This window comes from Desmodus rotundus, chromosome 10 (assembly GCF_022682495.2).
Source record: "Desmodus rotundus isolate HL8 chromosome 10, HLdesRot8A.1, whole genome shotgun sequence".
NCBI lineage: Eukaryota > Metazoa > Chordata > Mammalia > Chiroptera > Phyllostomidae > Desmodus > Desmodus rotundus.
This window is the reverse complement of record NC_071396.1, coordinates 62,309,328-62,332,251: the sequence shown is the minus strand read 5'-3', so window position 1 is coordinate 62,332,251 and position 22,924 is coordinate 62,309,328. Positions and strand designations below refer to the sequence as shown.

The 22,924-nt window shown below is 37.3% G+C and overlaps 1 protein-coding gene across 8 annotated transcripts in view; it reads left to right on the top strand.

Annotated features, from left to right (window-relative positions):
• CEP192 (centrosomal protein 192) overlaps nucleotides 1–22,924 on the top strand; it is a 131,179-nt gene that overhangs the window by 75,561 nt on the left and 32,694 nt on the right. For all 8 annotated transcript variants that reach the window (XM_024580151.3, XM_045187728.2, XM_045187729.2 and 5 more), the window contains 11 exons: nucleotides 744–892; nucleotides 2,214–2,444; nucleotides 7,490–7,615; nucleotides 7,805–7,948; nucleotides 8,070–8,133; nucleotides 8,555–8,694; nucleotides 8,793–8,885; nucleotides 9,458–9,576; nucleotides 11,292–11,468; nucleotides 19,625–19,715; nucleotides 19,877–20,053. In XM_024580151.3, coding sequence (XP_024435919.2) covers nucleotides 744–892; nucleotides 2,214–2,444; nucleotides 7,490–7,615; nucleotides 7,805–7,948; nucleotides 8,070–8,133; nucleotides 8,555–8,694; nucleotides 8,793–8,885; nucleotides 9,458–9,576; nucleotides 11,292–11,468; nucleotides 19,625–19,715; nucleotides 19,877–20,053 — 1,511 coding nt within the window. The remainder of the gene's footprint in view (nucleotides 1–743; nucleotides 893–2,213; nucleotides 2,445–7,489; nucleotides 7,616–7,804; nucleotides 7,949–8,069; nucleotides 8,134–8,554; nucleotides 8,695–8,792; nucleotides 8,886–9,457; nucleotides 9,577–11,291; nucleotides 11,469–19,624; nucleotides 19,716–19,876; nucleotides 20,054–22,924) is intronic.

Genomic DNA, 22,924 nt, shown 5'->3' with positions numbered 1-22,924 from the left:
TCTGGGCAAGGGTTCCTGAAGTGGCCTTAAAAAATGATGAAAACTTATGCAGATGAAACTCCTAATACCTTTGTCTTCCTATCTCTTTTATGTTCTGCAACTGTGTTCTGTTGTTCTTTCAACTAGGAAACGTGCTGTTTAGAGTCACTTCCCTGAAGGGGAGTGAGTCTCCTAGCTTTTAAGTCTTGGCAGGTTACTGTTGTGGTAGTGATAGAGAACACCCTTCCACTGTTTCTGCAGTAGCTGAATTGCCTTCTGATTCTCTTGTTGATGGATATACTGTGCTAAGCAGAGCTGAGTGTTGTACTTTTTCTGACCCAGTACACATAGCCACTGGTATACTGTCTTCAAGGAAATTCCAGAGAAACTTTGTAAGGATAGTAAAAAGACTGGTTGTATTAAAAATCCAAGTTAGAGCCTCTGTCGTTTCTTATTAGGCTAGGCAGTGGTTTATATTTGCAGGAGATAAAAGGAAGAGATTAGTAATAGGTAATAACGTCTAAGAGTTCACTAGCTTTAATTGTTCCTATCTCTTAGCTGGATTCAGCAGGAAAAAATTGTTGGCCAGCCTATGCTGAGACTTACGAAATATGAAGGATGCCAAAAGATCTGGGGCACTTTATACTACAGCTCTGGCTATAAACAAGTAGTCTTCTAGAAAAATTTCCACTTAATTAGTTGTGCATTTAATCGGGTATTATACCCGATTCCTTGCATTTTGACTATGCTTTATCTTTACCTAGGGCATGTAAGGGTACCTGAGGAGTTGAAGTTTCCTCACGCTTGCTGTGTTGGCATTGCTTCACAAACACACCTCAGTGTGCTCAACCCAACTGCCCGCTGGCTGCAGGTCAGCATAGGGGTTCTCAGTGTCAGTGTTAATGGTGAAAAGGTAAGTGTTTTATTAACTTTCTGTTTGACTTAGTAATTGCATTATGAGTAATGCTGTGTCTAGTACTTCCTTTTATTTTGGGAGTATGTATCTTCCCTTATACCTTGCACAAAATCATTGCAGTGGTATCTTTCTTGGTCCCTCTTTGTCATAGTATTTCTAGTACAAGAAGTGAAATCTGAATATGGTTTTCATTTTCTACCACTTGTTATTTATTAGTTATTATACTTCATTGTTATTGATTTATAAAATCATGTAAATGGCCTTTTAGTGCTATTTAAACCACTGAAAGCTCTTGGGTTTCTGGTTTTGTTAAATGTGATTGAATATAAGTTACTATCATTTATTAAAAAACCAAAGAAACAAGTTACTCTTAGGGCCTACACTTTTCATTTAGTAAGCAGTCTTTTTGACTAATTTACCTGATTATGTTCTTACATGATCTTTTGAAATACCTGGAAATACAGTTTTAGCATTAACTCTTACAGTGAGGGTCTCATGTGACCAATAATGGCTGCTACAGTTCCAGAATCGAAATCTCCTTTTATGATTGCAATGACCATTTGACTGTCAGTTAGTAGGGAGGGTGGGAAATACAGACTGCAGCTCCTGTTCTGGAGCATCCTAGTTTTGCAACTGCTACTTGCAAACTGACATTGGTGGATGGTCTACTTTCCCCTATTTCATCCTAGTAATAGCCTTTATTTACCTGGTAAAATAAGACCATCTCTACCCAACCCCTCCTTTTTTCCCCTAAATTTCCCCCTCTGCTTTCAGATCCTGAGGTTAGATAAAAAGGAAGTAGTTGAAGAAAAGGGTTGAGGGTAGAAGGTGAGATTGGAAGATGAGATTTCTCAGGAATTAGTGTTGTCTCTGGAAATGGGAGCAGAAAAGAAGATCCCCATTTACAGTGAGAAGGGAGGGTTTGGAGTGAATCACAATCATAGACTTGAAGGCCTGACAATGAATATTAGAGATTGGTCTAACCGTCCTGCATTATACCAAAAACTAGGCCCTGGGGCCATGTATCGGGCTGTAAAGCACTGCCATTTTCAGTGTCCTTTTCAAGGAAAATGTGAGTATTGATAAGTGAGTTTGCTTTAAAATAGACTAGGAGCCATAAATTGAACCTGTCTTCATAAGTCTTCGTAAGTTTGACAAGATACAAGACTTGGATTTTTAAAGAAGTAATAAATGTGTAGATTCAGTAGTTCAAGTGACTGAGAAAAAGGATCTTAAAGTAGTTGATTCTACTACTTGATTTTGAATGTGTAGCCCTTTTTTTTTTTAACAAGTCATGTGTCTCTTTTTGTTTTTCAAGGTGGATCTTTTAGCATACCCTTGTTTAGTTTTCAAGAATAAAGTCATCATAAGACCTCATGCCACAGAAGAGATAAAAGTACTTTTCATACCATCCGATCCTGGGATTTTCAGATGTATTTTCAGTGTTGCTTCTTGGCCATTTACAGCAGATGCTGAGACAGCAGTCCAAGCAGAAGCCTTGGCAAGCAGTGTCATTCTCACTGCTATTGCTGAGACCCCTGTGATCGAGGTAACTATTTGTAAGTGGGTCTTTGTCATACCTGGCATTTTAATGAAGGCCATTTACCCTGAGAAGTAATATTTGGGAAAAAATGAACTTGTGTGTAAATGTGCCACAAAGTTAGTTTCCTGCTAACCATTGGTTCTTAATATCTTCTTATTCCAAAATTTAAAATTATTTGTTGTTTTACAGAAACACAGATATACTTACTCAGATGTTTATAAAGCAAAGTGTAGCATTAAACTTTATTTTCCAAGTGATTTTCATTTTATAATTTGATATTCACTGAGGAAAGTGCCTTCTTCATATTCCTCTTCCTTTTCTGTACGTGAAGATTATTTGCTAGCTGAAAAAGTTTCTTTTCTATAGTCATCTATTTTCTGGACTTGAAAGAAATAAAGTCTAGCCCAGTTAAGATAATAAAGCAGTTGCTGGGTTATATGCCTCTTTAGGACAGTGGCTCTTAGTCTTAGCTACACATTGGAATACCTTTGGAATTTTAAATGCATCCAATGCCTGAGTCCTATTGAGACCAACTAAATCAGAATTAGGGGGTGAAGGCATGGCTAAGTATCAGTAATTTTTACATCTCACCAGATGCCTTAGTTCACAAACAGCTGTGCAAAAAGTTTCTTGGTCTTAATTGATTGTGAATGAAATAAAAATATATTGAACAAGATTAAGGAATGTGGGAAGGAGAGATGGGGAGGGTACAAAACAAAGGAAGAGCAGAACTGCCATTCATGATAATTAAAAATTAGTTGATTCATATGTGAATTGAACCTGTTTAACCATATTTTACAGGTGTTACTGAGCTCCTACTAAAGTTCACTTGTTTCATAAGCTATAATTGTGATTCTGTTTAGAGGTAGAGTATGCGGGATTTAGGGCCAGGGTAGATTTCCAAGGAAACTGATGGGAGTCATTCAAGGTTTTTTTTCACAGAATGCTTAGAAACTTAGCTTCAGAATTTCTTTATTTTCTCGGGCTTAGAGGAGGAAGTAGTTTGTAGAAGTAGTTCTCATATAGTCTTTTTTTTTTTTCATAAGTGTCATTTTACGTACTTTTCAGTCAACTCTGCAATGCTTGCCATTATCTAAGGCTGGGTTTTTCATCTTTGGCACTGTTGACTTTTTGGGCTGGATAATTTTTTGTTGGGAGTGGGGGCTATCTTGTGCATTATAGGATTTTTAGCAGCAGCTCTGGTCCCTATTTACTAGGTGTCAGCTGTGCCTCCTTTTCCTTAGTTGTAACAAGTAAAAGTATCTCCAGACATGATCAGATTACCCCCATTTGAGAACCTATGTCATGAATTTTCTGCATTTCAATACATTCTACTACACTAGACTTCTGAACCCACCCTTAAATAACTTACATTTTTGTAGCAGACATGAAAAATCACATCTAAGGAATATTTGAAGTTGTCATATTTTAAGTGGCTTATATAAACAATGTTTAGTAGTGAAAAGGTAGTGATTCCCAAACCTGTCTGTTCATTGGAATCTTCTGATGACCTTCAAAATCTATTGATATCTGTGTCTGTCTGCCCCCCCAGAGATTATTATTTCATTGGTCTGAGGTGTGGTTGGGCTTTGAGTTCAACATACAGATACAAGGGATGGTTCAGTGTTAGCCAGGCCAGTTAAAGCCTCTGTGAAGACATGGAACTTAGAGGAGTAATTGGGCCCTCAAGACCAGCAGGATTTGACTAGGGAACTGTATTCCCCATGAGAGAATGTGCAGGAATTTTATGCAGAGACCACATCTAAAAAACTGTTAGATTACTTTCTTACCTTGATTAAGAATCCCCATGTACCTATAGCAAACATCATATTTTATGGTATATGTGCTTTTATTTTGGCTAGATATTGCCGAGTTGCTAATTTATGTTCCCAGAAGAAATGTATGAGAGTTCCTGTTATTGCTAACACTTACTATTTTTAATTTTGAAGTTTGTTTACTTCTTGAGTGTGAAACATTATTTTAGTTTGCATACTTGGATTATTAATGATGTTGAGCATCTTTTTGTTCATTAGCCATTCTGGTTTCCTCTGCTCTGAATGGCCTATCCATATTTCTTGCCCATTTTTGTGTTATTTTGAGTGCTTTTACCAATTTTTGTAGATGTTTCTGATATTCTGGAGTGTAAATCTTTGCTAATAATTATACCCTGTGATTATTTTATCACATTCTTTGTCTCTTTTCAACTCTATATTTTGTTCTGTTTTTGTTTGTTTTTGTTGGACTGAAATTTGAAATATAACACAGTCAGCTAAGACCCCATATTCCAAATACAAAACAAAGTTTGTTTTTCTTTCTCTAAAAAAGTATGCTTTAAAAGGAGTTGCTTCAAGTTCACTCCTTGAGGGTAATGTGTTAGCCTACTTTTCTTGAGTGGGTGTTAGTTTGGGGCATTCTGAAAAGTCACTTACATAATTGGTTTCTTTCTTGAAAAGGAGACTAGCAAATTTAACCAGACTCTGATTATTCCTGGTGCTTTTAAAATGCTGGATGTTCTAGATTAGTCTTTTAAATATCATCACTTTAAGAAACAATCCCATAAGTAGTTAGGTGAGGATACCTTTATGGGATAAGTAAAAGCAACTGCTCTTTTATGAATGAGTGTTCCAGCTTGGAATAACATTCAGTGACATTGTTGCATACAGATTTAAAAAGTGCGGTGCACATACAGACTAAGCTTTTTGGACACATGAAGATAGCTCAGAAAGTATCTCTAATGATGAATAAGCCATTAGTATTGACACTCTTTGTTACGAGTTTAAATACAATTGTTTTCTGAGTAGAATGGTACTCCCACAGATCATCGCATGCCTCACTCTGTCACTGTCTCTAGGTGTCTGCTCAGATGTCACCTGAACACTATTTATAGAAAGGCAATCCTCACCTGTCCCATCATCCCCACCCTCCTGCTTGCCTTTACTTTCTGTTTAGCACTTTTCAGCATTTGATATACTAAATCAATGATTTTTGACCAGTGTGCCCCAAGATTTTAAAACACGCAATACCTGACTGTTTAGTCAGGGACACTGACCTCTTGTCCTTTAGATTGTCAAATAAAAAAATGACAACAGCCAACACAACAATAGCTGTGTGGTGTGAATAAATTAAAATTGTACCTATTTTTTTTTGGTTGTCAGATCGGCAAAAAATATGTTCAGATCAAGCTATTTATACTTTTTTTTTTGTTCACTATTACTTCTTGAATCTTCTGTTTTCCTCTTTTTTATGTACTCTATTCTCTTATCTGTATTTAAAAGGTACTTATTTTATCATTTATTTAAGATTATTTCTATTCTTTTGGGTGCTGCTTCTTTTGCTAATTAGTTTTGCTGAGCCCACCTGATTATTTTCTTCAGGTGGTTTCTAATTTTTTAATTGATATTTTAAATTTTTAAATAAGAACTCACATTCATAGTGCCTGCTTTTTGCTATAGAAATCCCATGTGTCCTGGTTTTTCAAAGTGTCACTGGAGAGCATGTTGCATAAATGCTGGGGGCACTAAAGGTTTTGGTGATTTTCAGCTTGGTGATCCCATACCTGACATGGCATAGGTGTAGGGTTTCACTTTCTTGTAAATGGTCTTCCAGTGATCCTAGACATGCCTCCCTATTGTCTCCTTGGATATGTAAATAGAGTTTTTGCAGTTTCCATAAAGAAGACATTTCTTTGAATTTCTGTACCTTGTACATGGAGTTCAGATTCCATTCTAGCCTTGCCCTGCCCACAATAAACTCATGTCTTATCTTTTGTATTCAGAAGGGTATTGAAACTCAACTACTTTTTGGGGGTGAGTCAATTCTACACTTTCATGGACTACCATGAAAATAGCTCCAATTTACCAGTCTGCTCTAAAATATTTATATATGTTTGTATATACATATATATGGTTTTATTTTTTAATTACAGCCTACATTTAATATTGTTCTGTATTAATTTCAGATGTACAGTATAGTGGTTAGAAAATCATGTACTTTATAGAGTGATTCTCCCAATGTTTCAAGTACCAACCTGACACCATACATAGTTAATTACTATATTATTGACTATGTTCCCTATGCTGTAATTTACATCTCTGTGAGTGTTCTGTAAACTACCAATTTGTACTTCTTACTCCCTTCACTTTTTTCATCCAGCCCCACGAATGCCTTCTATCTGACATCTGTCAGTCTGTTCTCAGTATCTATGAGTCTGTTTCTATTTTGTTTATTTTGTTCTAATTTGAAAGACTGTATGAACCCCTATGTTCACTGAGGCATTATTTACAATAGCCAAGATATGGAAGCAATCCACAAGCCCATCAGTAGATGAGTGGATAAAAAGAAAAGCTGTGGTACATATACACAGTGAAATATACTACTAAGACATAAAAAAGAATGAAATCTGGCCTTTTGCAACAGCATGGATGAACCTAGAGGGTTTTATGCTAAATGAAATAAGTCAGAGGAAGACAAATACCAGTCTGCTTTTGATATTGCTTTATTTTAGGTTTGGTTAGGGCAAAAAGTTTTATGAGTCTATAAAATATTATTCAGCACTTCTTCATGTGTGGTTTTGAGGGGTCTGTGCTAGTAGATTGGTCTCTCTACTTTAAAGAAGTCAATCTGTTGTGATGATAGGCACTCCTTTTAAACTCTGATATGTCGAATTTGATATTATTTTAAACAATTTTAGTATTTAAACATTTAAATATTTTTAGTATTGTCAGAAGTTTGAGAAGTCAGTATTGTAATAGAATTCTTTAAAGGGAGGTCTATATATTTTATAAAATTGTCAGTTTGTCTTAAGATGTAATGGTCCTTTCAAAGCAGTTAACATGTTACTTTGTTCTGTAGAATATTTGAATACACAGACTACCTCAAAAAAAGAATTTAACATTTATTTCTTTAGAAATAGCAGTTGTAAAATACACTGAGGAAACTTAGGTAAGTTGACCTTTAATCCTGACTCTTGTGGCTGAAAGGACAGTGATATGAACATAAGCTGTGATATTTATTAATATATTGCTTTTTATAAATTTTTTTTTCATAATTAGGTAGAAACAGAAAAGAAAGATGTTCTTGATTTTGGTGACTTGACTTATGGAGGCTGGAAAGCTCTCCCGTTAAAATTGATAAACAAGACACATGCCATCGTGCCAATCAGACTTACTATTAATGCTGTAAGTACTAAAGTACAGTAAGAAACAGGTTACAAAGCATATTGATTTTGAATTCTAGACACTTCTAATATCATTCTTGGTTTATACTTCTTATGGAAGTAAATTTTTTTTTTAAGGATTCTGTCAACAAGCGTAATGTTTTAGCAACTATTGGCTTTACTAAGACTTAATTCTTCTACTTTTGAACAGAATGCCATAGCCTGGCGCTGCTTCACATTTTCCAAGGAACCCATCTGTGTTCCTAATAAAGCTCTTCCTTATGCTGATAGGATTGCTCACCTGGCAGCTCCTTCTGTGATCAATCACATGATGCCTGCTAGTTATGATGGACAGGTAAGCTGGGTGGATTGAAGAACTAGTTTGGCATTAAAAAGGAAGTTTCCAAACTACTTTTCTTTCATTAAGATTTTAATCAATGCCAGTATTCATTTAAATTTTATTTTTAACTTTACAGGACCCAGAAGTTTTGATTATTTGGGTTCTTTTTCATAGTCCAACGAAGCAGATCACCTCTTCAGGTACTCATGTTTATGTTTTGTCAGAATTTCTTTGCTCTGTACCTGAGTAAATTACAAAGTTGAAGCTTATTTCCTTTGTTAGTAAATATGAATACTTTGAGTAATTTGTCAAATATTTTATATTATTTTAAAAATGGGTCAGAGAGCATTGCTATTTTGGGTCAAATCCTTGTAATTGTGGGTAACTCAAGCAAGTACCACTGAAAACTTTTGGGGATCTTTTCTGTTAATTGATTTTATCATGTCTACCAGTTGAATGTTTTCCTTTTTCTTTTTTCTCTCCTGCACTTATTTCTATTTCTCCGTGTTCTTTAAAAAAATCATCTTGCTTAAGACTTCTTGTGACTCCTGAGGGACCACTCATGACATTTAGAGTTAAATAACTCTGGCGTCTGAAACTAAAAGAATGAACTTTTTATAGAGATTCTAGATTCAGCAGAAGAATTCTTGGCAAGAGTCGATATAGAAGTTGATAGCCCAAACCCTACACCAGTCATTAAAAGTATTAGTCTTCGAGCAAGAGCAGGTATAGCCAGGATACATGCTCCAAAAGACTTACAGGTACTCCAAATTCTTCTTTTGCCATTATTTGATGTTCAGGTTGATTTCATTCTAATTGTGACTGTTTTTTTAAATGCCTGTTTCACCCCATCCTCTAGACTATGCATTTGTCTGCCAGTGTGACTTCCTCAACAAAACAGCACTTACCTTTGAAAAATGCTGGGAATATTGATGTTTATTTAGATATCAAGGTAAGAATTTATATTGGTGCTATGACATAGTATTTCCTTAGACTATGAGACTATGAGTATCTCCTTACATTCTGAAGGTACTCTGCCACCTCCCTTGTCAGAGTGCCGCGTGGATCAAATGTAAGAATCTGTGCAAGTGCTTTAAAAGCAGGGTGTTACCCTAGTATAAAATAGACGATAAGGAACTTTAACATCTAATGTTTCATATATAAGAACCAAGTTCTCTATTAATTCCCTAAAAATTTGTGTTCTCCTTTGGCTAGGTGGAATTGGAGGAGAGTGATCGACACATAGACATTATTGTTGAGACATGTGGTTGATTACGAGGGTAGGGTGTTAGTGACGAGGAATTAGGGATGGGGTGTAAGGTAAAGTTTGCTATGGAAGAGGAAGGAGAAGGAAATAGCCTTTTCAAGAGAATAAGACAAGATAAGATAGGATGGTGATAGATAAGGGGGAAGGGAAAAATAACCTGTTATGGTAAATGACAAAGGCACATAAGACAAAGAGTAGCTGAGTAAAAGTCATATTTGCATAAGTCATCATTTAGCTATAATTATATAAATATTTAGATCCCAGATCAAGGAAGTCACTTTTCAGTGGTTCCAGAGACTCTATTCCTTAAACCTGGAGAAGAACGTGAAGTTATCGTTTCATTTACTCCAAAGGATCCCAAAGTCTCTGAAGAAAGGTAATATAAAATTGTTTATAATGACAAGTTTTTACTCACTTCTCAAAACAACCACTTACTTAGCTATGCTTTAGTCCACAGCCTGAATGATAGAGTACTTGTTTTACCTCACCTAACAGATTATAGTTCTGTTTTACCTCTTTGATTTATCCTCAGAGTTTCTTTTGTTTACTAAAAATCTCCTTTTAAACCAGCTGACTAGAGATTTAAAAAAAATCACTATTTCTAAGTGTATTCTAACAAAAGTAAATAATAGAATGTCAATCTTAATGTTTCTCCTTAACTATTTTTCTTTCTCCAAGGAAACCATTGCTTGACCTTGTCTGTTGTTAGTTTAAAGTACTTTTCTCCACTCCTTCTCTGGGTACTTTTTGACACTCAAGTCATAATGGGTGAATATCACCATACAATGGTCAGAGCACCACTGTCATTAGTATTTGAACTTGCTTGATAAATTTAGTGTCCTGAGACACATACATGACCTATCTATAGCTCTGTTGGGAACCGTCTTGCCTGGTTTCAGAAACTGTAATCCCACCCACAGGTGAAAAGCCCCCATGGCTAGGGGACCTTGGGACCATAAGCCATTAAGGAAATAAAACTTATCTTCCTGGCAGGGGCACAGCCTCTGCCCCCTTTACTTCACCCTGCTTGGCCCCTGGAGGATGGCTGGATAGTCAGTGATGGGTAAGATTCCTCAAGGAAGGAACAACCTAAGACAGGCACACTTGCGAAGGCGCCATCGGGGAAGGACTTAGGGGATTATAAAAAAAGGAGTGATGGACCTTCACCCCTCAGCTTTATCATAGTTTGAGTCCTCATTTTATCTGTAAGAAGTCTCCTAATCTCTTGGCTGCCTTACTTCCCCTGCCTGACTAAGCCTAAAACAATGCCAGAGGCAGGTGCAGCCCTGTGCTGGATCCGGTGGTTATGGGGGGTGATCAGGCTTGAGAAAGAATGCATAAAATCCTGTGAAACCTGCTTTACTAAGAATGCCCTCAATTTAAATGTAAAGGGTCCAAGCATAAAATGAGTTTGTTTCCCAATATTTTATGGCCCTTTGACAGCACTGTATCTATCTGACCCTGACTCAGAATAAGCCCTTAATAGTTCTCTGAATATTATCTATTCCTTGATCATTACTGCCTGTCAATGATTGATGAGCTTTGCTTATACACCCTGTATTCCTATGCAAACTAAACCCGATAAAAGCCCATTGAGAAAGAGGCTTAATGCCCTTCTCTGAGATATTGGCCACCTATCCTCCCTAAGCAAATCATGTTTTGGTAGACTTATTCTCATCTGCAGCCGGGGGAGCTCTGCGGGCAGAGCCTCCCCCCGCCGCCCCCCCACTGGAGAGTAACAGAATGCCTTAGAGGTATCAATCTGCTACTGTGGCCTGCAGCACTTGGCCTCAACTTCACTGTGTTGACTGTTAAATCTGGGAAGCATTCCTCAAATCTTCCTGCATTCCTCATAAATATTATTTAATAGTGTTCCTATAACCTCATGAACTTCTCTCTCACCTCAGTAGATGGCATTGTCACAGTCTCTTTCCTTATCTGTAGTCTCCTCTGTAATAGAAGTTCTAACGGTAGGAAGGGCATTGTATCTGCAGTGCCCAGCTCAGACTCTTGAACAAAGGAAACATATAGGAAATAGTTGCCAAAAGGATTGAATTCTGGACATTCAACTTAGATGATTTTCTTTGTTAGGATCTTGAAAATATTTGTGCAGCCATTTGGACCTCAGTATGAAGTAGCGATAAAAGGTGAAGTAGTTCCTTCAGGAAATAAACCTCTGGCACCTGGATCTTGCTGCTCAGATATTCCATCAATTTTATCCAACAAGCAATTTTTGGCTTGGGGTGGTGTCCCTCTTGGTAGAACACAGTAAGTATGCACATAGAAGCCTCTTGAGTGCTGAGGTTTTGCTGTTATCTACCTAATGTTACTCTCCACTGTGTTAGTTATGACCATGTTAATATTTTTTGAATTGAGTAAAGCTGTCTTATATTCCTAATCTTCCTATCATGAATTCAAATGTTTTTAATTAAAATTTTCACCCATTTTTAAATGCAGTCTAAAAAAAAATAGGTTTCAATTTTCTTATGCTTTTTTTGGTGAAGTCTTTGCTGATTTCCAAATTTAGGTAATTGAGAATATCTTTGTTCCTTCTCTGAAAATCACTATGAAGAGGTAGGAATTAAAAAATAATCAGAGACATTGCATTCTGTTTAAGGAATTTACAAACTAGTCGGTGAATACTTTGTACTATAAAGCTAAGGGTATAAGGGGAAGATATATTCTGTTATAGGTTAATGTGAATTATATCTCTAATTTTCTTCTTATATTTATTTTGATTGTACATTATGGATAACTGAGTTAATAAAATTAATTGGCATGTAATAGGCACTATGTATAGTAATATTCTTCCATTCATAAGCATAGCAACATAGTTAAATTTTTTTATCGACTGCATTCAGTAAAATTTCTAATAACCTAGGTAGTTATTAAACCTAAGTGTTTACTCTTTCGTATTTTATGCTTTCGTGTTTATCCTAAGTGTTTTATCTCTACATCTCTGTGGTACCTGAGAGAGAAAGTTCTGGCTGAATCTCTACTGTGGGTGTGAAGAAATTACTTTAAAATGACAGTTTTGTCAATGCAAAAAGGATTATATTGAACCTCCTCACTTTACAGAGTTCATACCGCTGCTTAATTACCGTATTTTGCCATGTATAATGTGCTCTTTTATGTAATATGCACCCACATTTTTGGCCTAAGCTTTCAGGAAAAAAATCCTTCGTTTCAATTATTTACTTATTTATATTTAGATACTTGTTTTTTGTATTATAAAGAAATTTTAGCATTTAATTTTGAACACATTATGGTATAAGAAATTTTAGGGGGGCAGGGCAGGGGAGAGCAACAGGGAAAAAGATGGGACAACTGTAATTGAACAAAACTTAAAAAAAAAATAAAAAGATTTTATGTACTGGTAACAAATTTACGATATTTACCCATCATAGAGGGCTAAGAACTCTTCAAACTGTCAATATCAGAAGTATCATCTTCAATTTCTACATTATTGGTATCTTCTGAAGTGTCACTTTCATCATCCTGGTAAATTTCATCATCCTCAGCTCCATCTATAGCATTGCTGATGCCACATTTTTTAAACAATTTCACAACCACTTACTTCTTGACACTGATCCATGATCTTAGGATCCAATCACAAACTTGGACGAGGATTGTTTTCTTGATCCTCCCTATAGGTGTTAAATCTTTACCAGCTGACTGCATCCATGATGTTCATTCTTTTTCTTCATTAGGGCCTTAAAGGGCTTGTTTACAGACACATTAAGAGGTGTGTTTGGCTGGTTAGCCTACCAGGCAAGTTGGGTTTTCAAGTGTGCTGTGATTGCTTTTTCGCTTTGTGTAACATGGGCTTTAGAGTGATCAAAAAAAAGCAAAGCTGTATTTCTGAGTACCAGTAATCCTCCAGGCCTTCGTGATCCAACCTTGTTAAACCAGATTTTTATGCGTTCTTCATTCATCCATCCTTTTTCATGCACATTGACAATAACTCCATTTGGATTCTTTCTTTTGGAAACGTTTTTCTTTTAAACGTGATCATGGGTGGAAGCTTTGTCCCATCTGTACAACAGGCTAGAACAGTGAAATGTGTTTTCCCATGACCACTAGTTTTAGCAGCCATGATCTTTGCTCCTTTGATGTTCATGGTTCTATTGGGTGGCACAACAAATGTGAATGGGACCTTGTCCATATTGGCGATTTGGGACAACTCAAAGTTGTAAGTCTTTTGAAGATTGATAACATAAGAATGAAATTACAAACTCGAGTCTCATAAGCTGCTGGAAGTTTTGGGGCAAGTTTTGTTTGTGTCTTCATGTTCAAGCCTCCTCTCTTCATAAAGTTAAAGCACCATTTAGGTTTCCCTGAGAAATCATACATTTTTTTTTTTCTCTTGCAATCCTTATACCTTCTTGTATCATCTTGGTCGAAACAGAGATCCCAATTTGATGCTCCAGAATCCAAATCTTCACCTGCTCCACCTCCGGCCACTTTGGAGTTTTCCCTTGCATTGCCTTCTTCTGTCCTGGCATCTGAAGAAGCTTTTCTTCCTCTTGCCTCCACAATCTGATGACACTCACTGTGGGAGGAGGTCTGAAGTTTCTCTGCAGCTTTGTTGCCATGCTTTTTAGCATATTTAATAGCTTTTAGCTTAAAGTTTGCGGTGTACAAAAACCATTTCGACATTTTTGAAGGGATTTTCCAATAATTTCTTCCCTCTAAAGTGTACGAAGAGAGATGTTGCGCTGTTCACCCTATGCTAATATACTCGGCATCACCTATCTTATCAAGTGTACAACAACAAGCCACCTGTCTTACCAAGTGGATAATAATCTGTATCATCTTTCTTATCAAGTGGGTAATAATCGCGTCATCTGTCTTACTCTGTGGATAATAATACATAGGTCTTCATTTCATTTTGTTGAATCACAGGCCGAAATTGCTTTCATTCCAAGTTCATCTAAGTTCATTAAAACCAATTATCTTACTCTAGGGTATTATTTTGCATACAGATATCATTATTTCTTTCTAGAGTTAGACTTTTAATGCATAAGCATCAGTAAAAGAATTAAAAACAATATACATACAGAATTAGTACTACTCAGGTATAACGCATGTCCTTATTTTCCCCTCAAAAATTTGGGCAAAAATGCACATTATACACAGCCAAATACGGTACTCATGTAGTTATCTGTCTTGTTCCAAAAGCAGCTTTCAAAAAGGTAAAGTAAGATAAAAACAGTTAAGTGGGAAATGACGTCTGTGGGAAAATGAGACACAGTGCGACACCTGAAGTCCCAATGGGAGACCCTGTGGACTTGATGTGGGTCTTGGGCTTGGTTCTGACACAAGTCCCAGCATTCAGACGCTAAGGACAAACCAGTTACTATGTGAGAGAGTATAACCATTTCTGCTACAGACTTCAGAGAGCTGTTTCTTCCAGGGGTCTTTTTAAAGAGAAATTTGTATAATGTAGTGAATCTCAAGGAAAAATAATTTCACAGTAAATACTCCATCAGGATGCTCCCTTTTTGAGGTGCTCCAGTACAGATTAGACGCATCACACCTGAACACCCAAGTGAAGGTATTCTCTGAGTGCTAAAGCATATGGTAGTTTGATTTTGAGATAGCTTAGGCACCTAGAAGAATTTACAGACTTTATCTTCTTTAAGCAGCTCTCTGTAAAGCTTTCTCTCAGCTCTAGAAGTTTGAAAATCCTGAATAGCAGTGAGTGTGAGGTAATATGCCTTCTTTGGTGTTTCCTGTATTGTTGGTTATATATGTTGTATGCTTTTTGTGGCCAATTAAGGGGGAATCAGGATTGACATATATGTTGAAAGACTAAACAAGGACATGTACCTAAAGGAAATGTTTTTCTTGTTATGTACAGTTGAACCTGAACAGTGTTTATATGTCAGAATTTTTGTAAAACATTAACTTGTGGTCTGCTCCAGTACTTGTACAAATAGTTGATTGAGGCCTTTCCTTTAAGTCTGTGCTATGTAAGGTAGCCAAAATAATTAACCTGTTTAGCTCAGCCACTAATGTCCAAGTTTTAAAAAAGAAGAGGAAAATTACCTTTGGTATGCCCTAGCAAGTGTAGCACTTATCCGACAACTGTTTTTGTCCATTAAGTCAAAGACAAAAGAAAGCTCTTTAAGAGGCAGTCATCATCCTTGTGTTCCTGACAGAATTTCCTGCCTTGTGATGAAATTTGTAATAAATGAGTAATATGGTAGAAATGGCTGTTCTTAAAATTCAGCTGCTCTTCAGATGCCATGCCATCCTGAAATCTCACCTACAAAGTTAACGTGCACTAAACTTTTTTTAAATCAGCAATTACATTAGTTAAGTTTAAAACAAGGACACTGCTTTTTATGTGCTTTTGAACTTGTCAGCAGCATTTTTTCCTTTGCTTCTTCCTCAGTGAAGGGTCTTCAGGCTTTTACTTGACTTCGCTTCCTCATGGAGATTCACAAAGTCCTTCTAACCTAACAGATCTGTGAGTAAATCACGTGCCAGTTCAGGGAACTGATCCAAAAACCCTGTTGTGTCCCCTATTTACTAGAGTTTTTTTAGGTGTCTTACCTCAGTCTGAGGGAGTTTGCTAGTCCTGTGAGGATAGTGCTACCTTTGTTGATGGTATAGCACCACATGGATGGCTAAAAGCTGCCTTTTGTGAAAGTAACAATTCCAAAACATTGAATGGGCATTCAGCATGTTGATATATGTATTTAGGGTAGCATCTAGCTGAATTATGGGTTTATGTTTCTTTAGTTCTCCTCATCCCCATCTTGGTGTCCTGCATAAAAATAATTTTTCCTATCACAAGTAGCTTTTGCTACCTTTCTGTTGGGATGTTGCAATAGAGTTCATGATAAAGAATTGTACTCTCTGCTTAGAAAACAATCTTACTTTCTTTTCCACTGTGAAATATCCTACGATGCAGACAGAGGCTGTGACTCAGTAGTTGCTCAGAGGACTCAAACAAGCTGGGAGATGCTGCTCTGCTGCGTGTCTTTCTATGCGGTACTTGGCACACTCCCTGCCTTGCCTTGTAGAAGAACAAACATGCTTGTTGGGAGAGGGAGATTTGAAGTGAGCCCTTCTTCCAGAGAATGGAGAAAAAACTAATATATAATTAGGGGGGCAATGTTCTCACTGACTTCAGGAGTTTTTACCTCAGCTGAGAATAGGAATGATAATTAATAAATTAAAATTTTGTTTTCCATAGGTAAAGTGGCCCAAAGTGGTTTTTCGTTTGAACTTGATATTATTAGATTTCTGAAGTTCTGTATTTCTACTTTATATTTATTCATTCACTCTAGTTTCTCATAAGTCTACTTACATACTTTTAGCTATTTGTTGGTCAGGATTTTAGTATACTTTTATTATTTGTATGGAATTTTTTATATAATTAAGGTGTTAACCATTTTTATTTTGTATAGTTCCTTTTAAAAACTAGAAATTAAGCCCCACCACCTTAATAGCACTGTTACTTGAAAGTGATAACATTTCCTTACAAAGAAAAATACATAAACATTAAAATTTTTCAAATGATTTTTTTTTAAATTTTCCCAGCCAGTGTAACTGTGGAAAGCTTTTTTTCTCAGGTGTGCTGATAGAGGTCTTAGATCTCATTCTGAGGTAAAGGTCAGAGTATTTATCCTTGAGAGATGAAAGGATTCATGTACTTTCAAAGATTGAAGGACTTTTTTTCTACCAGCTACCTGGTATTCATATGCCATTTTAATTAGAATGTAACTTTTTAAAAGTAAAGTTTTAATTCATTGTGTTGTTTAAATGGCTTCTTTGTGCAAATGAGCCTCTTAGAGTGAAGAATCTGGACAGTGCACCTAGGATCCCTGTTTACTTGAAAGCTAGGTATTTGAGCTGAGTGTAGTATTGACTTAATGAATTTGTTAATCTGGATTTCCATTGGACTTCTGGCCAAGATGGAGGTGTAGGTAGATACACTTTGCCTCCTCACACAACCCAAAGAAGAACAACAACAAATTTAAAAACAAGAACAACCACAGTTGTCAGAAAATCGAACTGTATGGAAGTCCGACAACCACAGAGTTAAGAAGAAATACTCATCCAGACTAGTAGGAAGGTCACAGAGGACTCTTGGATTGGTGGTGGAGGCTGGAGGACTGGGCAGGAGAGGCAGCCTCTGGTGGTCCCACATATGTGCGCAGATAAACCAGGAGGAATAAATGGGGAATGAGATAGAATGTGCACGCCAGGGTTCCAGCACAGGAAAAGAAAGCCTCAAAAACTGGCTGTAAAAACCTGTGATTACAGCGCTGAGAGAAATGCCCATCCTCATAGGAAAGTTCATTGAAGAGACCCACATGGCCCTAGAACATACACAAAACCACCCACCCGGGAATCAGCACCTGAAGGGCCCAATTTGCTTGTGGGTAACGGGGGGAAGTGACTAGAAGCAGGGCAAGAGCCAAACAAGCCATACTGTTCCCCCTATGACCCCTCCCTCACATACAGCATCACAACACAATGACATGGATTGCCCCACCCTGGCAAATACCTCAGGCTCCACCCCTTTCAACGTAACAGGTATGCCAAGGCAAAGAAATATGGCCCAAATGAAAGAACAGATCAAAACTCCAGAAAAACAACTAAGCAATGAAGAGAGAGCCAACCTATCACATGCGGAGTTCAAAGCACCGGTAATCAGGATGCTCACAGAAATGGTTGAGTAAGGTTGCAAAACAGAGGAAAAAGTAAAGGCTATGTGAAATGAAATAAAGAAAACTATACAGGGAACCAACAGTGAAGGGAAGGAAACTGGGACTTAAATCAATGATTTGGGGCAGAAGGAAGAAATAAACATTCAATCAGAACAGAATGAAGAAACAATTCAAAAAAAAATGAGGAGGGGCTTAGGAACCTCCGGGACAACTTTAAAGGTTCCAAATCTGAATCATAGGGCTGCCAGAAGGAGAAGAGGAAGAGCAAGAAATTGAAGACTTATTTCAAAAAATAACGAAGGAGAACTTCCCCAATCTGGCAAAGGAAACAGACTTCCAGGAAGTCCAGGAAGCTCAGACAGTCCCAAAGGACCTGGACCCAAGGAAGCACACAGCAAGGCACATCATAATTAACATCACCCAAGTTTAAAGATAAGGAGAGAATCTGAATAGCAGCAACAGCAAAGGAGACAGTTACCTAAAAAGGCATTCCCGTAAGACTAGCAGCTGATTTCTCAAAAGAAACCTTAAAGGCAAGAGGGGCTGGAAAGAAGTATTCAAAATCATGAAAGGCAAGGACTTCCACTCAAGATTACTCTATCCAGCAAAACTATCATTTAGAATGGAAGGGCAGATAAAGTGCTTCCCAGATAAAGTCAAGTTAAAGGAGTTGATCATCACCAAGCCCTTATTATGTGAAATGGTAAAGGGACTTACCTATGAAAAAGAAGATGATCAAAACTATGAGAAGTAAATTGACAACAACCTCCCAAGTATCAACAACTCAACCTAAAAACAAAAACAAACAAAGCAAACAAGTAGAACAGGAACAGAATCAGAGAAATGGAGATCAAATGGAGGGTTATCAACGGGGAGGAGGAGGGGGGAGAATGGGGGAAAAGGTACGGAAAATAAGAATCATGAATGGTAGGTACAAAATAGACAGGGGGAGGTTAAGAATGGTATAAGAAATGGAGAAGCCAAAGAACTTATACGTATGTCCCATGGACATGAACTAAGGTGGGGGAATGCTGGTGGGAGGTGTGGTTCAGGGTGGAGGGGAATAAAGGGGAGAAAGAAATGGGACAACTGTAATAGTATAATCAATAAAATATACTTTAACAAAAAAAACCTTCAATAAAACTTTTAATGAAAGAAACATTTGGATATGGAAATAAAATCTGAATTTTCATTGATTAATGTTTTGTAAGACAGATAATACCTGTACATAGTACCTGTATATATAGTTCAAATAATACTGGCAGCTGAGGAGCTATAATAGGAGCAAGATTATATCGAAATCAAAAACATTCTGATAAGATGAGTCTTCAGCATGTTTTTTCAGAAATGTAGAGTTCTAGGACTGTGGGGAGAGAATTCCAGGCTGCTAAAATGGCATAAGCAATCAGTCATCTCTAAGCAGTACAATTGGTTTTGGCTTTGTTTTTTATCATTGTAAGCAATACCCATAGAGGAAAACCACATTTAAAATGTACAATTGGCCGTGGTTGGTGTGGCTCAGTGGATTTTTTGCTGGCCTCTGAACCAAGGTGTCACTGGATCAATTCTCAGTCTGGGCATATGCCTGGGTTGCAGGCCAGGTTCCCAATAGGGGGCTTGGGAGAGGCAACCGTACATTGATGTTTCTGTCCCTCCTCTTCCCTCTTTTCCCCTCTCTCTAAAAATAAATAAATAAAGTACTTTTAAAAATAAAATAAAATGTATAATTGTTTCCAGGCTTCAGAAACTAGCTTTAAGAAATAATTCTATGACTACAATCCAACACTTACGACTGCTAATTAGAGGACAAGATCAGGACTGCTTTCAGGTTTGTAGAGCACTTCGTTTTGTTCTGTTTCATATTCTGTCTGGATCCAGAAAACTTACATATGCAGACCATTTTCTGTTGTCTTTGAATTCTTTGTGTTAATGGTATGTTGTACTTGTGCTAATGCTTTGTTTTATACAGTTGTTATTTTCAAATTGCAGCTTCAGCACACTTTTGGTTCAGAAGAGCGATTAACTAGTAACTGTGAGATCAAAATTTGCCCAAAAGAAGACATTAACATCTTTATATTATTTGCACCGACTCGATTATCTAGCATGTTGGCTAAATTAGAAATTAAACAACTTGGAATTCGATCACAGCCAGGTATTAAGTTTACAGTAAGTAATTTTATTGCATTTTTTTTCCATTTTATGTACTCTGCTTTTTATAAATCAGAATATCTGATTTTCTAGATTTACAGATTAGAGCGTAATTATTTATTTTTAGAATTGTCAGGTTGTAAAAGCAGCCACCATAGTATTCATATAAGTAATAATCTCTTGTAATGCTTTTAAGTTTCATTTGAGTTTGAGAATTTTGAAAATACACCTATTTTTTTAAGAACATATTTTTTGGCAAATGCAGATGAAACTGTTTAAGATACTGTCTTCCTAAGTGAATTTTATTCGTTCAGTTAAAAATATCTAATATGCCATTTGTTAAACTCTGATTTCGATAGTAGGAATACAGAGAAAGGAATTTTTATATTTTTGTTTCTTCCCATCATAATTTTTTAAAGGATTTCAAGCTATTTCTTTGGGTACATTGAACACTAAGAGATAAAAGTGGTAAATCAATGCGAAAAGGAAAATGAAACTCAATATTCACTAATGTGCATACCTTCAAACTGCACAGTTGTTTGGTAGTGGGGCTGGAACTAAAATTTTGGTTCATATCCTAGTGACAAAGAGGAAATGTGATAAATGACAAGATTAACAATACCTAAAAGGTTTTTTTAATAGATATTAATGACAAATCCAGCTTTATTTGATGTTGGAGCTTGATATATTCTCTGTAGGACCTTTTGACCCTGTGAAGTGTGGTGGACAAAATTGTTTAAAGATGTAAATGGTCATTTTTATTTTCTTTCATTTTTAAGAATATTTTATTAATTATGCTATTATAGTTGTCCCATTTCTTTCTCCCCTTTATTCCCCTCCGCCCTGAACTGCCCCTCCCACAAGCATTCCCCCACCTTAGTTCAAGTCCATTGGTCATACATAGAAGTTCTTTGTCTTCTCCATTTCCTACACTGTTCTTAACCTCCCCCTGTCTATTTTGTACCTACCATTCATGATTCTTTTTTAAATCAAATTCCCATTTATTTATTTATTTATTTTAATATATTCATTGATTATGCTATTACAGTTGCCCCATTTCCCCCACTTCACTCACTCCATCCTGCGCACTCCCTCCCTCCCACATTCCCCCCCTATAGTTTATGTCCATGGGTCATACATGTAAGTTCTTTGGCTTCTACATTTCCTTCCCCTGTCTCTTTTCTACCTACCATTTATGCTACTTACTCTCTGTACCTTTCTCCCCTCTCTCCCCCTCTCACTCCCCTGTTGATAACCCTCCATGTGATCTCTATTTCTATGATTCTGTTCCTGTTCTACTTGTTTGCTTAGTTTGCTTTTGTTTTTGTTTTAGGTGTGGTTGGTAATAACTGTGAGTTTGCTGTCGTTTTTACTGTTCATATTTTTTATCTTCTTTTTCTTAGATAAATCCCTTTAACATTTCATATATTAAGGGCTTAGTGATGATGATGAACTCCTTGAACTTGACCTTATCTGAGAAGCAATTTATCTGCCCTTCCATTCTAAATGATAGCTTTGCTGGATACAGTAATCTTGGATGTAGGTCCTTGCCTTTCATGACTTCAAATACTTCTTTCCAGCCCCTTGATGGCTGTAAGGTCTCTTTTGAGAAGTCAGCTGACAGTCTTATGGGAATTCCTTTGTAGGTACGTGTGTCCTTTTCTCTTGCTGCTTCTAAGATTCTCTCCTTCTGTTTCATCTTGGCTAATGTAATTATGATGTGCCTTGGTGTGTTCCTCTTTGGGTCCAGCTTCTTTGGGACTCTCTGAGCTTCCTGGACTTCCTGGAAGTCTATTTCCTTTGCCAGATTAGGGAAGTTCTCCTTCATTATTTGTTCAAATAAGTTTTCAATTTCTGCTCTTCCTTCTCTCCTTCTGGCACCCCTGTGATTCAGATATTGGAATGTTTAATGATGTCCTGGAGGTTCCTAAGCCTCTCGACATTTTTTTGAATTCTTGTTTCTTCATGCTTTTCTGGTTGGATGTTTCCTTCTGGTCCATACTGTTGATTTGAGTCCCAGTTTCCTGCCCATCACTGTTGGTTCCCTGTACATTTTCCTTTGTTTCTCTTAGCATAGTCTTCATTTTTTCATCTAATTTGTGACCAAATTCAACCAATTCTGTGAGCTTCCTGATTACCAGTGTTTTGAACTGTGCATCTGATAGGTTGGCTGTCTCTTTGTTGCTTAGTTGTATTTTTTCTGGAGGTTTGATCTGTTCTTTCATTTGGGCCAATTTTTTTTTTGTCTTGGTGCACCTGTTATGTAAAGGGGCAGAGCCTTAGGTGTTCACCAGGGCGGGGTAACGCTGGTTGCTGCGTTGTGATGTGTAAATGGGGGAGGGGGCCGAGAGGGAGCAGTAGCGCTTACTCCACTGTCTGCTGGATTTCAGTCACTCCCTCTGCTACCCACAGTCAACTTGGGCCCCTCTGGTGCTGATTCCCGAGTGGGTGGGCTTGTGCACACTCTAGGCCCCGTGTGGGTCTCTTCAAGGAACTCTCCTGTGAGGCTTGGAGTTTCTCCTGCTGCTGCCTCAGCCTCCAAGGGCGTTTTCAATCAGAGGTTTGAGGCTTTATTTCCCTGTGCTGGAGCCCTGGGTTGCATGGTCTGCTTCACTCCCCTGCTGTTCCTCCTGGTTTATCTATGTGCCAATGTGGGACCATAGGGTCTGCTAGCTGTATCCTGGACTTCCCTGTTCCACAGTCAGCCACTTCACTGGGTCTGCCAGCCGCCGTCTTGCCACGAGTCCTCTCCACCCTGGCTGCCCGTCTCTACCCCTCCTACAGGTCGGGACAAATATTTGTTCTTTATCTCCTTGGTTGTCGGACTTCTATACAGTTCGATTTTCTGTCAGTTCTGGTTGTTTTTTGTTTTTAAATTGTTGTTATCCT